General features: G+C 35.3%; 2 protein-coding genes across 3 annotated transcripts; one reads left to right on the top strand and one right to left on the bottom strand.

The window, feature by feature from the left end:
- Nucleotides 1-252: 252 nt before the first annotated feature.
- Nucleotides 253-6,731, top strand: LOC104099282 (uncharacterized). 2 transcript variants are annotated; one of them, XM_009606225.4, is made up of 14 exons: nt 253-426; nt 517-616; nt 718-828; nt 1,136-1,233; nt 1,681-1,764; nt 2,174-2,307; nt 2,415-2,487; nt 2,575-2,620; nt 2,751-2,860; nt 2,970-3,077; nt 3,145-3,204; nt 4,128-4,189; nt 5,193-5,508; nt 6,460-6,731. In XM_009606225.4, exons 1-14 carry the CDS (start codon nt 346-348, stop codon nt 6,658-6,660), a joined length of 1,584 nt encoding a protein of 527 aa, XP_009604520.1. In that variant the 5' UTR covers nt 253-345; the 3' UTR covers nt 6,661-6,731. The 2 variants fall into 2 exon arrangements, with proteins under 2 accessions (XP_009604520.1, XP_009604533.1); XM_009606238.4 differs by lacking the exon at nt 2,970-3,077.
- Nucleotides 6,732-7,221: 490 nt separating this feature from the next.
- Nucleotides 7,222-12,066, bottom strand: LOC104099274 (cytokinin hydroxylase-like). Its single transcript, XM_009606215.4, has 4 exons — nt 11,497-12,066; nt 10,770-10,999; nt 8,677-9,303; nt 7,222-8,421 (listed from the first exon to the last, which is right to left on the bottom strand). Exons 1-4 carry the CDS (start codon nt 11,780-11,782, stop codon nt 7,993-7,995), a joined length of 1,572 nt encoding a protein of 523 aa, XP_009604510.1. The 5' UTR covers nt 11,783-12,066; the 3' UTR covers nt 7,222-7,992.
- Between the last annotated feature and the right edge of the window lie 2,004 nt (nt 12,067-14,070).

The raw sequence follows: 14,070 nt of genomic DNA, 5'->3' as shown, positions 1-14,070 counted from the left end.
TCTAGTTTTCTACTTCTTTTTTTATTGTCTATTTAATTTGGTCGATAAACCACTCGATAATCGCTACTCTGATACCAATACGCCCGATATCTTATTGGTTGACTAGCGGATTACTATATTTATAAACTGATAAGTCGAACCGTTAAGCATAAATACTAGCTGACATAATTAGTTTTTTTTTTAAAAATTTATTTAAGAAAAAAGACCTTTGGTGTAATAATTTTTGAAAGGTAATACTAAAACCCTATCCATATCCTTTCCCTCTCAAAGACAGACATTGAAGCCCTATTTGAAAGATATTAAAATGGCTTAAAAGTGGAAGAGAGCTCTTCTCCCCGTATTATAATGTCAATACCTGCAGCTCAAGCTCTTGTCTTTAGAACCCGACTCAATTTTCATCGTCCTCTCATCTTCTGCCTTCACAAGGTCCTTACTTTTTTTCACATATTTTGTCTCTCTATGAAACCAAAATTTCATTTTTAGCACTTCAAGTTTTCTACTTTCACTTGATTTCAGGTCCGTAGGAGCAGTTCTATTGCTGCACTAGATGTTGCACCGCTGGTGGATCCGGTATTAGTATTAAAGAATCGATCCCATAATACTTCAGATGTAAAGGGTAAAAAAAATCTTGACATTAAAGTTCCAGTTTTTTTCTTTTCTTCTTTGAGTTACATATAGCGAATTGACATTTTGGGGTGTTAATTTTGATTGAAATAGGTGACGAGAATGCACCTAAATGGAAGAAATTGAGTTCAGAAGAACTTGGAATTAGTACCTCAATGATTGCAAAGCCTACAAGAGTGGTTCTGAATGGGCTAAAGAAAAAGGGTATGTGCTAAAAAATGATTATTTGATTATCTCCTTACAATCTTGATTTTTGGAAATAGTAAATGGTAATACTTGTTTAGTTGGGGTTTTATGATATTCTTTGATATAAAGTTAGTCCAATCGCACAAGGTAGAAAAAGATGTGAGAATTTTTGAATTTTGACTTTTTAGGTATGTGCAATCCCCACCAATAAATTAATTAATATATTTATGTAGTAATTTGTTGCAAATTGTGTCTTGCTCTTTGTAGCATGATGATTTTTATTTCGCCTTCTTACTACTATCACCTTTTTACTCTCTTTTCACAGGGTTTGAGGTCTACCTTGTAGGAGGTTGTGTTAGAGATCTTTTATTGAACAAAACTCCTAAAGATTTTGATATAATAACGTCAGCTGAACTTAAAGAGGTAAGCTGCACCACATTTTTAATTTTTAATTTTGTGAAGATTGTTCTATAGATAGGAAAAAGAGGAAAGAAAAATTATCAATTTGGGGTAGCTAAGGATACCCTTTTTTTTGGGTCACAAAATAATTCTCGTATGACATCTTATGGCTTACATCTCAACCTTCTATCTTAAATTTAAGTGCTTCTAACTAGTAATGAAATTCTCTCATGTTCTGTTTAAAATTGAAACTTCACTTCATCTTTTTAATGTAACTTTTATGGCAACCCGGACTTTTATTGTTTCCAGGAAATTATTAGGCACTAATTATGAGCATAGTAGGGTTGTTAACCAATTTTGTTTTTATGGGTACTGAGTAGAAACTGTTTTGATTTCTGGAGGTTTGAACACATTGTTATTTAATGATGGAGCCATTTTTTGGTAATTTGGCATACAATCAATCATTTGCAGGTACTGAAAACATTTCAGCGATGTGAAATTGTTGGAAGGAGGTTCCCTATATGCCACGTGCATGTCGATGATACCATTGTGGAGGTTTTTCTCGGGCAACATCTTTTTCTTGGTTTGACATCTATTTTTTTCCTTATTTAGTAAAGTAGACCTCCTTAGACTGGTGAAACGTTTGAAGTTATTTTTTGGAAGGGCCCATTTGGGAAATATTTGGTTGAATTTGAAAACACGAACATTTGAAGTTGAAGTTGAAAAAAGTATTTGGAAGTTGGTGTTTGGATATGAGTTTTGCTTGGAAAAAAATTGAAGTTTTGTGAGTTGAAACCATTATTTTACTTGAAATACTCCTCAACCCAGTTTTTCAACTTCAAAATTCTCTATTCCAATTTGAAGTTTAAATAATGGACAAAATTTAAAACAAACATTGATTTGCAAATAGTATTAGTTATGTCCGAACGCCTACTATATACTTCTTTCAATTTGTCCAAAGCAGGTTTCTAGCTTTAACACCACTGGGAGGAGGTTTAGGAGGAATTCCTATAATGTTGTTCGAAGACCTGCCACGTGCGATGAGGCTGATTTCATTCGCTGGAAAAATTGCTTGGGAAGAGATTTTACTATCAATGGGTATGTAAAGCAGATGTAGACTGAATTATCAATTTCATATGCTAAACTATAGACAATTTTTCAGTATTTCAATATAGAAAAACTAAATAAAGAATTTTGAATTGTAGATTGATGTTTGATCCATTTGCAAGGATAGTCTATGACTACTTGGGTGGACTGGAAGATATTAGAAGGGCTAAAGTGTGCATGTATCTTTTACAGTTTTCGTTATTGTTGTTTAACCTCCTTTAATAGTGTAAATTGTGCTGAGCCTAGCTTCATTTGCAGGTGAGATGTGTGATTCCGGCAAGTGCTTCTTTCGTCGAGGACTGCGGTAAGCTAGACTATCCTTTGTGTTGTTGTCATTTGTATAGTTCTTGTTGGATCTTATTTTGCGGGATCTGTCAGTTGTAATTGGTTTATTAATTTAATCTTTGCATTAACTTTGGGTGGGCTTCTTGCAGCTCGCATTTTGCGTGGAGTGAGGATAGCAGGCCGTTTAGGATTTCGTTTTTCTAGAGAAACAGCTCATTTTGTAAAAGAATTAGCATCTTCCATATCAAGACTTGATAAGGTTAGAGTTTCCATTTTCTAAGATTTTTCATTATATTAGCTACATTCTTTTACTTTTAGTCAGCAAAAAGAATTTCTTGAGTTCCTATACTTTTTTCCCCATGATATAGGGAAGGATCTTAATGGAAATGAATTACATGCTGGCATATGGTTCTGCAGAAGCTTCATTGAGATTATTATGGAAATTTGGACTTCTAGAAATTCTTCTACCAATCCAAGTATGAAAGTAAATTTTTTTCGTTTATGCTACTTATACTAAGTGTGATGTATCGCTCTATTTGGCAGGCTTCTTACTTCATTTCCCAGGGATTTCGAAGGCGTGACAAGAGATCTAATATGCTTCTGGTAAACAGGAATATATATTTTTATCATTACATGTATCTTATATGTGAAGGGGAGCCTTGGAGCAACGGTAAAGTTGTCTCCGTGTGACTTATAGGTCAGGGGTTCGAGCCGTGGAATCAGCCACTAATGTTTGCATTAGGGTAGGCTGTCTACATTACACCTCCATTGGGATGCGGCCCTTCCCCGGGGTGAATGCGGGATGCTTTGTGCACCGGGCTGCCCCCTTTTTTATGTATCTTATATGCATTCAGCAAATATGTATTCTTGTTCAAATTGACTAATTAAAATAAAGCGAGGGGATGAAAGATTGTCTCCCAGAAAATGTAGTTTTGTTAAAATTATTTGTAGTTGCACTGTTAAAATCTAAGTTGCTCCGACATGGCAGTTTAGGTGCCGCACCCGTGTCGACACGACACTAGTATGGGTGTGGGTATGGGATCCGTACCGGATCTGGTCAAACAATTTTGGGTACTTTGACCACGACGGATAGAAAAATTCGAGACGAGATACAATTTAATTACCGAAATCAGAACTAAAACAAGGGTAAATTTGAAGAAAATAGCATATCTTATCTAGGAAAATAATCTTTTACTTATCTACAACTTGAGAATAAAAAGGAAATCCACGCTTTACAAGCTATACGTAAGTATTCCACAAAATTTCTCATAAATTAGAGAGATTTTTATTTTTTTAAATTATTTTTAGCCTGATCCCCGCACACGTATCCGTACTAGGATCCGTATCCCCGAATCTTAAAATTTACATCTTGAAAGATCCGACCTCTAGATCCGCACCCGTGTCGGACACCCGCACCCGTGTCCGAGCAACTTAGGTTAAAATAGGAGTAAGATTGAAGTTTCTAGTTGTATAGCTTACGTGGTTATTATAGCATTTCAATCACGTCTTCATGTTGGTGTCTACAGACTTTGTTTTCAACATTGGACAACCTTCTGGCTCCCGACAGGCCTTGCCATTCTAGTTTATGGTGAGAAAATATATCTGCCTTTGACCTTGTTACTTGCCTCTTCCATTTCCAGATTCCATATATGATCTACAGAATTAAAATCTGAAGCAGCAATCTAGAATGTAGTCACTATAAAAGAAACTTAATGATGTTGCAAATATTTCTTGTTTGTTTACATTCCTGAAGTAGTCTTTTCTTTGTTCTGTCGAGACAGGGCAAGTGTAATACTTATAAGAGTTCAATTAATTCCAAACTAAAGGAGAAAAGAAAAATGTAGTAAACGTTTTGTTGAATAGTGTCGAGAATAAGAAGCTTCCATAAAAAGCTGATTGGGGAAAACTAACTGATATTTTTCTAGAGAATTACTGATGAATGCATGGATTTGTGCTGTACTAGATCAGTTTCTGATGAAGGAGCCCAAGGCAACATGGGATAATTTGTTTGGCCACACATAATATAAGTGGTTAAAATGAAATTTTGCAGCTCTTAAATGTTAAACCTTCATTCTTTTATCTTGGTGAATGGAAATTGAAGATAATGCAGTGAATGAGAGGACTTATTTTTATGAAACTGTAGATATGGAATGTTATATGTCGTGGAATAAAGAATTCTGAGTAAGGGATTTTCCTGTAGCATTATGTAGAGACAATGGACAGCAATGCCCTTTGTGTTGAAATTCCCTTTTTATTACCTGGCTATCATAATTCATAACTCACAGCTACTTGTGCTTGTCTCGGCTCCTTCAAACTAAAAGAACAGAAAAAGAGAACTTTTCTTTTCTTTGCTGGTTGGAAGGAAGTGGAAAATGGAAGGGTTTGTTTTTGGTTTGTTGGTGGGCTTTGGGGGGTGGGATGGGGAACAGTTTGTGTGTGTGTGTGTATATATATATGTGCCCATGCAATGAGTCCTTTGGGCTATAGATTTATGGGTGATCTACTGCATCTCATGGAAGTTGTCTGCATCTGCTTATAAGATTAAAATTTCTCTTTTTCTGACTCTGTGATCACTAAAAATGATTCTCTAGGATTGCAATCTTAGCATTCCATAAAGCACTGGTGGACAGACCTAGAGATCCTTTGGTTGTTGCTGCCTTTAGCGTTGCTGTCCACTGTGGTGGATCTTTGTCAGATGTGTTAGGAGTAGCGAGAAAGATCTCTCAACCACATGATACAAGGTTTTCTGAGCTCTTAGACTTCCGAATTGTAGAGTCAGATGAAGCATTGTTGGATGAGATGATGGATCTTGCCACTTATGTGGAAGCTGCATTACGAAAGATGACTGATGAGCATTTTATTTCCCGAGCTCTGACAGAGTATCCTCAAGCGCCAAAGTCGGATCTGGTTCGTAGGAAATTTCTACATAAAAACCCTTCTTTCTTTGTTGGTTTAGTTACTTCAAATAAATAATCAAGGACTACCTTGCATATGTCATAATTCTATACAGGCGACCTATCTCACTCCAACTTCCAGCTTCATGCATTCGGAACTTGGATATCTTGTACATGATCTATGGCTGGGTTTTTTGTAGTATATCTTGCATTATCTCATAGAGATTCTCTTGTTGTTTAACACATCCAAATAAATGGTAAAGACTAAGGAGTTTTATCAAAATAGTAAAATAGAAAGGTAAATGACAAGGAGGTTTTGGTGTGGGCTTTCGTACTTCTACCAACAAGATATCTGAACATTTTTGCTTGAGTAGGGAAATGAGCTAATCTGCTTTAAGGTGTAAAATATTTTAGCTTTTGTTGCACTTCTCCCCAGACCCCACTTTTGTGATTATATTAGGTTTGTTGCACCTTTCATTGAACTTCCTCATCTCTCTCCCCCCCCCCCCATTTGTATTATGCTGGAGTCCGGGTTAGCTTGCTCACATCTCCAATTATTCCATCGGATACTTGCTATGTCTCACCAACACAGATACTAAGTGACTCTGCCCATCAAGACTTAAGTTGATGGGAAGAAAGCACCTAGCATTTTTTTTTCCCTGTGCTGGGATTTGAACCATAATTTCTCATGTTTTCACCCATTTCATTGAACGCTAAGCCTCAATCTTTAATGCAAAAGAAGAATGATTACAGCAACAAGTTCCCCGTCTTTTCTGCACCATAGCTGGGTAGTTTTGTATTTTTACCTGTTTCCTTTCATCTCTGCAACCAGTATCAGGACAGTTAGATTGTTTTCAAGTTGATGTTCCAAAAATATTGATGTGATTTTATGTGTTCAAGCAGCTGTTTGGGGTTATTCATGGTTACATGTTGCTTTCTCTCACCTTTCCGTTTCAATTTGCAGGTGTTTATCCCATGGGCACTGTCACAAAAGGTTGATGCAATATTTGAGTGTGTTAGAAGGGGTAAAGAGAAGGGATTTCGACGAAAACGAGGCAGTAAAATTGATTATGAGTCCCTAGCATTAGGAAAATTGCATGAAATTAGACATATTTTTGCAAGGGTTGTTTTTGATACCATGTTTCCTTCTCATCTCAAAGACTAATGTATCTCTAGATGCATTTATGTAGGTTCGCATGAACTTGTTACCAAAGTAGAAACTTCTTTTTAGTTCAATTTATTCTTCACGTATGGTTGCACGAGGTTGGGCATGTCAGTGATATTCCTTTTGTGATTATGCTAAAGTTGGTCTGGTTAATGACTGACTGGCGTGTAAGTGTACGAGTTGGCAGCCTGAGTCAGTTCCTTGAGCTGCAATAAAATCCCAGTCAATTCTTGAGTGAGATAGTTGTCATGCAGTGTTGTACATCATGTCAAGGAAGTTTCACCAGGTAACTGATCTTCCCGCTTTGTATTATGTTTTTAGTTGATACAGTTGCTGAATCAGAATGAGATCAATCATGTTTTATTTATAATGTCTTTCTATTTTACAAAGCATTCTGTAAACTTCATTTGTATTCAGCTGTTTGGAGATGGAGTCGGAGGTTTGCAACCTTGTTTTGGTGTAAAGATCAAAAGCCCTTCATTGTGGAAGGGATGTTAGTGATGATGCTGTGATATTCAATGATAAGTTGCACGCCCATTGTTATATGCGAAGGTGGTTTGGGGCAAACAGGCACTTCTGGATATATTCCATGCCATTGTATATTCAAGTAAGTCAGGTTCTTCTGTCACTGGTATAATTCTTCTAATAGACCATTCTTGTAGCCTTTTGGTGCAACATAAACCAATGGGCCTTATTATTACATGTTATTTTACTATGTTGCAAATTAGCGCTGAGGAATAAAAGGAAAAAAGAGAGTAACAAAGACATGCTGTAAGCTGTAGCTGACATACCAAGAATGTGGGTGCCTGAGTAATAACTTACTGGAAGGCCACATGGTAGTCAACATAGAGTATGGAACGAGACGTTATTCTAACAAACTCCTTCTGAGCTAAGCACTTCTTTTCTTCCTCTTCTTAATAGACAAACCAAAGCTGTTCAATCATCAATCCTTACATTACAGTGCTGTTCTGTCCACTCTATTCGCATATCGTTGGAATTCACCTCTGAAATGCCGTCCTCCATAATCCATTTGCAATATCTTCTCCAAACAATCTTTCCTCAAAAACGCTTTTATTTCAATTATACATTTATTTGATTATGACTTGAAGCATACAACAATTACGCCCCAATCCCGAACAAGTTGGGATCGGCTATATGAATCCTCACTTTTCCATTTGAGTACGACTAAAGAAAGTACAAATGAGAACATAAAGAAAATTGAGAGATAAACATATCTCAACATCTTAAAGTGTAGCTGGCTATTAGTAGGAGTATTTTTTTTTTCTTTGATGGTAAGCAATCATGAAAAGAGTAATTATTGTAGTAATTAATTTAAAGGGGTCGGATTATAAGAGGCAATCCATGTGTGGGCCTAAGAGAAAGCAGGATAGAAGGGCAATGCTTATAGTTTGGGGAGATGGAGAAAGAGAACCTAGTCAAGATTAAGGACAACACAATCTTGTACTCCATGAGAGACAAATTCTTGCCAATGCACATTCTTCCTCCAAAACCAAAAGGTAAGAATCCCATTTTGTGTTTGCATCCACCATAAACGTCATCTTTAAACCTTTCTGGTTTGAATTCGTTAACGTCTTCACCCCAAAGCTGCTTGTCGTGGTGCATTGACACCACATCAATCCATATATTTGTTCCTTTAGGAATGACTACATTATTGTCCACTTGAATATCATCTTTAGCTTGTCTCTGTACATTTGGTGCTGGTGAATATAGTCTTAGCACTTCGTTCATCACCCATCCCATCTGCATTATTAACAAACATTTCAATAGTTCAATAGCGATGCAGTGTAGGTTACATAATTGAAACAAGCAAACTATGAACGTCTTTATTCCATTCGTTTATGATAAATACCAGGAATACTCTTAAAGATGATGGTTTTTAAACATACCTAGTCCCATGCTCCCAGTTTTATTGAAAACTTGTTGGTGTCTGATTCAATTTATTAAAGCTGCTCGTTTGAGTTTCAAAAAGAGAAAAAAAGAGGACAATGGGATTACCTTTCTGAGAGCATTAAGCCTTGTAACATCAATTTCACCTACTCCAAACACTTGTTTGATTTCCTCTCTGAGCTGAGTTTGCCATTCAGGATGCAAGGCCAGAAGCAACATAGTCCAGGTGAGTGCCAAGGCAGAGGTTTCATGACCTCCAATGAAAATCGTCTTACACTCATCCACCAATTCCCTTGTACTTAACGTCTTTCCAAGTCGGAAATCCATGCCATTAGCACTCTCATCTAGCATTAACAGACTCAGAAGATCATGTTGAGAATATTGATTTTTGTCCATCTTTTTTCGAGCTTCAATGATCGACACAAGGAGAGTGTCAATCTCTTTCCCGAGATTCTTGGCTTTCAACGTCTCTTTATGATATATTAGGTTCCCATATGGTACTCCAACATAACGTATGGACTTGAAAAGAGCGATTTGCAGTGTTCTTAATTTATCAAACACTTTTCCCCCGTTTTCGTAGTTGATTCCCAAGGTTGTTTTCGCAATGATTTCCCCCGCTGTGCTTGTGATATCCTTTTCGACTTCGATTTCGATTTCTTTCTTCCCTGAGTATATGAGGTCCGCCCACCGGTCTAGCATATTTGTGGCCGACTCCGCCATTAAGTTTGTCATACCCTGTCAACCATGTTTAGTGGTGCTTATGTTGTTAGTGAATATTATGATTTTTTAACAATATTATTTTTAAGGGTAAGGCTTTTAGATGATGAATAATAAATTTTTTGATTTTGAAAGAACACGTTCATTACACTATAATTTAACTGGTTGCAATAGGCTACTTATCATATTATTTTTAATGATCGAATTATGTGAATATATTTCACACGAGCATACTACCTGAGTACCAGAAAATGGTGTCAGAAGGTACTGATACGGTGATACGCGTACCATGTAGTCAGAGATGGATGTTAAGTCATCTAATATAGTATTTTCAGCGCTGAACATAAATTTATCTACAAAATTTATTATTAAACTTGCAACAATTAATAGATTTGAATCACACTTTTAAAAATACAATAAATTCAATATTAAATACCTTAAAAATTGAACTTATAAAGTCAAAATCATGTAGTGGAGGAACTTTTAGTTGGAATTTTAAGTCGTATTTTGTTTTTGTTTCAATTATTAGTATTACGATCTTGGACCTACATATCAGCTGAGGCAGTGGTGCAAAACGCATGGCTTTGGATCGAAATCCCTCTGTATTATCTCGAGTATTGGTGAGAAAAAAAACAACCAAAAGACCAAAAGAAAATCCCTATCTATCTATACAATACAAATCTTTGATCTTTCTACGCGATCGAGAGTCGCGACTCAATCATCCACTTTCAATATTGTCCTCTTGCTATGTCTGGGTCACATCAATCAATTCGAGTTTTAAAAATATTTGACTTTAATTTGGATGAAATTTCCCTGCTTGATTAGTGAATGTCTATTCAAGTGAAAGGTAAGTTTTATAAAACATGCTAAAATCCCACATACCCATATGATACGGATACTAAGATGGGTGTGCGGTCATATAATATTAGATAAGATTAAATTACATTTTTCAGAAGGTGCAAGTAGCACTCATTGAGGATAAAATGAGAGAAGGTTGTTTGAGATGGTTTTGTCATTCTTTCCATCGCCCTATAGAAGCACTGGTACGCAGGTATGAAACTATGGCGAGTGACGATGTTAAGAGGGGACAGGGTGGACCTAAAATCAGATGGAAGGAAGTTGTATCAAAAGACTTATAAATCCTTGGAATCAATGTTGACTTAACTAAAGATAGGACACAAGGAAAGAAAAAGATTCATGTATTAATACTTGGTAGTTAGAAATTGGCTTTAAATTTATTAGAGAACTTTTAAATATTGTTACTATTTTTATTTTAAAAAAATTATTTTCGCTATCACTCTAATTTTATTTTAGCATGATAATAATATGAGTTATCTTTAAAAAAAGAAGTGAAAATTTTATACGCTAACTCTAACTTTGTTTGGGACTGAGACGAACTTGGTGTTATTGTTGTTGATTAGTTTCTTAATTAAGAATCTAAGGAAGTGCCATGAGAGAGAGACATGGAGAGGAGAGATAGATACCTTCAAGCTGGCAGGGGAAAAAGCAGGATTAATAACATGCCTGTGATTAACCCACTTATCCCCTTCCACCATAACAAGGCCATTCCCAAACAAGGGGTCTCTATCCCTCTTAAATACTCTTGGCTTTCCCCAACTTTTGCCCATTACAACCGCTGACATCTTCTTTATAAATTCAGGATCTGCTATGTACAGAAATGGCTCTGTTCCTAGCCAGTAGATAAATACGTTACCTACAAGAAAGTAAAGGCATATTGGATCATTTACATGTCATACACTGTGCAAATATAAAAAATACAACTTAGTTTCTGCGTCCACTCAAACACTAACAACAACAATAACTAATGCAGTATAATTTCACAAGTGGAATATGAGAAGGATAGTGTGTACGTAGACCTTACTCCTACCTTGTAGGAATGGGTCGTGGGAGTTGGGAGTTAAGTGGTTCGGGGTGGGGGTGGGATGAGGTGGTTTTTGAGGGGTGGGTTGGGGTAGTAGGGGTTGATGGGGATGGGGAATAGAGTGAGGTTGCTTAAAAAAGAGTTTTGGGTAAACATTTTTCTCCAATTGAAGAAAAATGAGGTCACGAGGAGAATGATTTCATTTAAGCCAATCAAACATGTAAAAACTGAAAATTATTTCCTACGTACCAAACACTCCCTATATGTAAAATGAAACTTATGGAGTATTCTTTATCAAGATAATGTGTTGAATAATGATGCAAGCTTACCATGCAACTTCTGCCACCGAGCATAGTATGGGAATGCAAATGAATGAATGTCATGATTGCTAATGCTCAAATAAGGAGAAACTGTCTTCTTCAACTCCTTCTTCATGTCATTTATATTTCCAAGAGGGAAAATTGGAGCTGGTCCGTCAAATCCATTTGTCCTAAGCTTTCTATACCTCAGCTTAGGCAAAATCCAACAAGAATATATTACTTTCCCTAGCATAAACAAAAGAATGGCAGCCATGCTTATCAAGCTAAGAACTTGAGAAAACTGGACGAATTCCATTCTCTCTCCCTCTCTCTCAGTTATTAAGTTTGGTGAATTATTTATAGAACTTTCCTTTTATGGATTACGGAGAAATTTGATGGGTATTTATAGAAGGGGTAGTTTGAAGAGCCCACAAGAATCTCAGCAGTGTGAACAGTTGACTTACAAAAGAACTTTGCCGCTCATAATGTTTTTGAACATGTGTAATTATATGTTATACGCTTGTCCTTGATATAACTTTGCGCTTCAAAAGGAGGATCACATTCTCTATTGACTTTGTCATCTTTTCACACAATTGATATTAAGGAGGCTCATTTTAGATATACTTGGGGGTGAACTGAGTGTAGTTTTTCCTTTTTTAACTCTGAGACTATGTTTATAACTTAAAATATGTTACTATAAAGATATTTTACAAGCACTGTTACATGTTTTTTTCGATTAATTTGTGAATATATTTGTCCTATCAAATATTGCGGCGATACGTATAAAAAAGTTAAAAGATGAGGAACCCCTTTTCTATTTCTTTTCTTGTTTATTATTTAATCGATATTCGGGTACACATATCAATTGAATTGATCAAAGTTTTCCAGAATATATAAGAATCATTTGAATCAGATTTTACCATATTAATATAGGTATAACCCACATACAATAGTTCTATATAAAAATTTCAATTAAACAAATACCTTGAAAACACATACTTCCTTTATTTTTATTTTTGTGATACTATTTTCTTTTTAGTCGGTCAAAAACATATTTCTATATTTTGTTATTCTTAATGATATGTCCTCGCACTATAAAATTACTGTAATCATGTTTAAGATCATAAGTTTTAATTTTTTTTATTCTTAAATTTTGCGTTTATTCAAATAAATTTAAACATAATATGAAGCTAAGGAAGTATATAATAAGTGGGTTTAATATTTATGTATGTTACGTTGGTGAAATGTGAATGGTCTTGAGACTCTTGAGCCAGCAACAAAAGGGAGGATTCGACTCGTTGCAATTTGGGCTGAATAATTATCATGTCACAAATTGAACTGTAGTGTGACGGATTTTGAAATTGGAATTTTTTCATTCCTATACACTATATGAAACTTTATTATAAAAAATATTCATCTTTACTTAATTACCCGGCCCAAACACGTTTTGCCTAAAAATTCTATACAATTATTTAAACTAGAATCCTTTCTGCAGTAGCATTCCTTTTTTAGAAGCGGGATTTTGGGATAGCGTAGGATTCTACCGAGATTTTTGCAACGCAATAATCGCAATGAATTAAGCCTGCAATTAAGCCGTTTTTCTCACTATTCCAATACTCTGCTTTTCTCTGTCTATTCTGGTTTCACAACCATAAGCGAATCAATTATCTACAATTGTATTGAATTTCGCAAAATAATGTCAAAAATAACTATTATACTTTAGGTAAATGATAATTGGGATAGCTTTGGGAGATACAAAGATTTTAATGTTGACGGAATTGTAGTCAGCGAAGATTCAAATTATAGTAAATTGAATTCTGCAATCGCAGAGCATCTAATGATCGATACATCAGAAAAAATCATCGAAATCAAATACATTGTCAACGACCACTGTCCTCCAATGAAAATTTGGAACGATATGGGAATTCGAGTATACATGGAGACGAAAAAGGAAAACAAAAGTTTAGGAATGTATCCGCTATGTATAACAATGCGTGATTTCAATTTGGAATGCAATATCTCTAATTCGAACACAATTGCAGGTTTGCTCTATTATATCAGTGGTGATGTTTGTTTATATTTCATGCGTTCTTCACTTTTTCTACAATATTGCTACAAAAAAACTACATAACAAGTGTAGTTCAACTGTTATAAATATAGAAGTATTGAATTTCACGAGTTCTACAATTTCACTACAAACTATCTACAATATATGTCAGAACTGTAGTTAGCTTTAATTGATTGCAGGTTCATCTGGAACACTGAAGTTGATTGATATGCCAACATTTCCGGCGATAGTGGAATATGAAAGTATCATCATAACATAACATACGCCAAGTGTTATTGAAGTAGGCCAAGTATAAAAAGACATGCAAACAATTGCCAGTGCAATGACGCATTATTCTGTCATGAGCAAGTTCCAATTTAGGGTGAAAAGGTCTAGTGCTAGAAGATAGGAACAATTCAATGGTCAAAAATCATATCTTTGTTTAATTTGTAGTTTATTTGTATTTATTTCTATAGTTTGAAATATCAATGTATACAAATTGTAGATAATTTGTAGTTTTTTTGTATATAAATTGTTAAATATAAGATTTTTATGCT

This window comes from Nicotiana tomentosiformis, chromosome 11 (assembly GCF_000390325.3).
Source record: "Nicotiana tomentosiformis chromosome 11, ASM39032v3, whole genome shotgun sequence".
Lineage (NCBI taxonomy): Eukaryota > Viridiplantae > Streptophyta > Magnoliopsida > Solanales > Solanaceae > Nicotiana > Nicotiana tomentosiformis.
The sequence above is the reverse complement of the archived record's forward strand: the minus strand, read 5'-3'. Positions and strand labels throughout refer to the sequence as shown.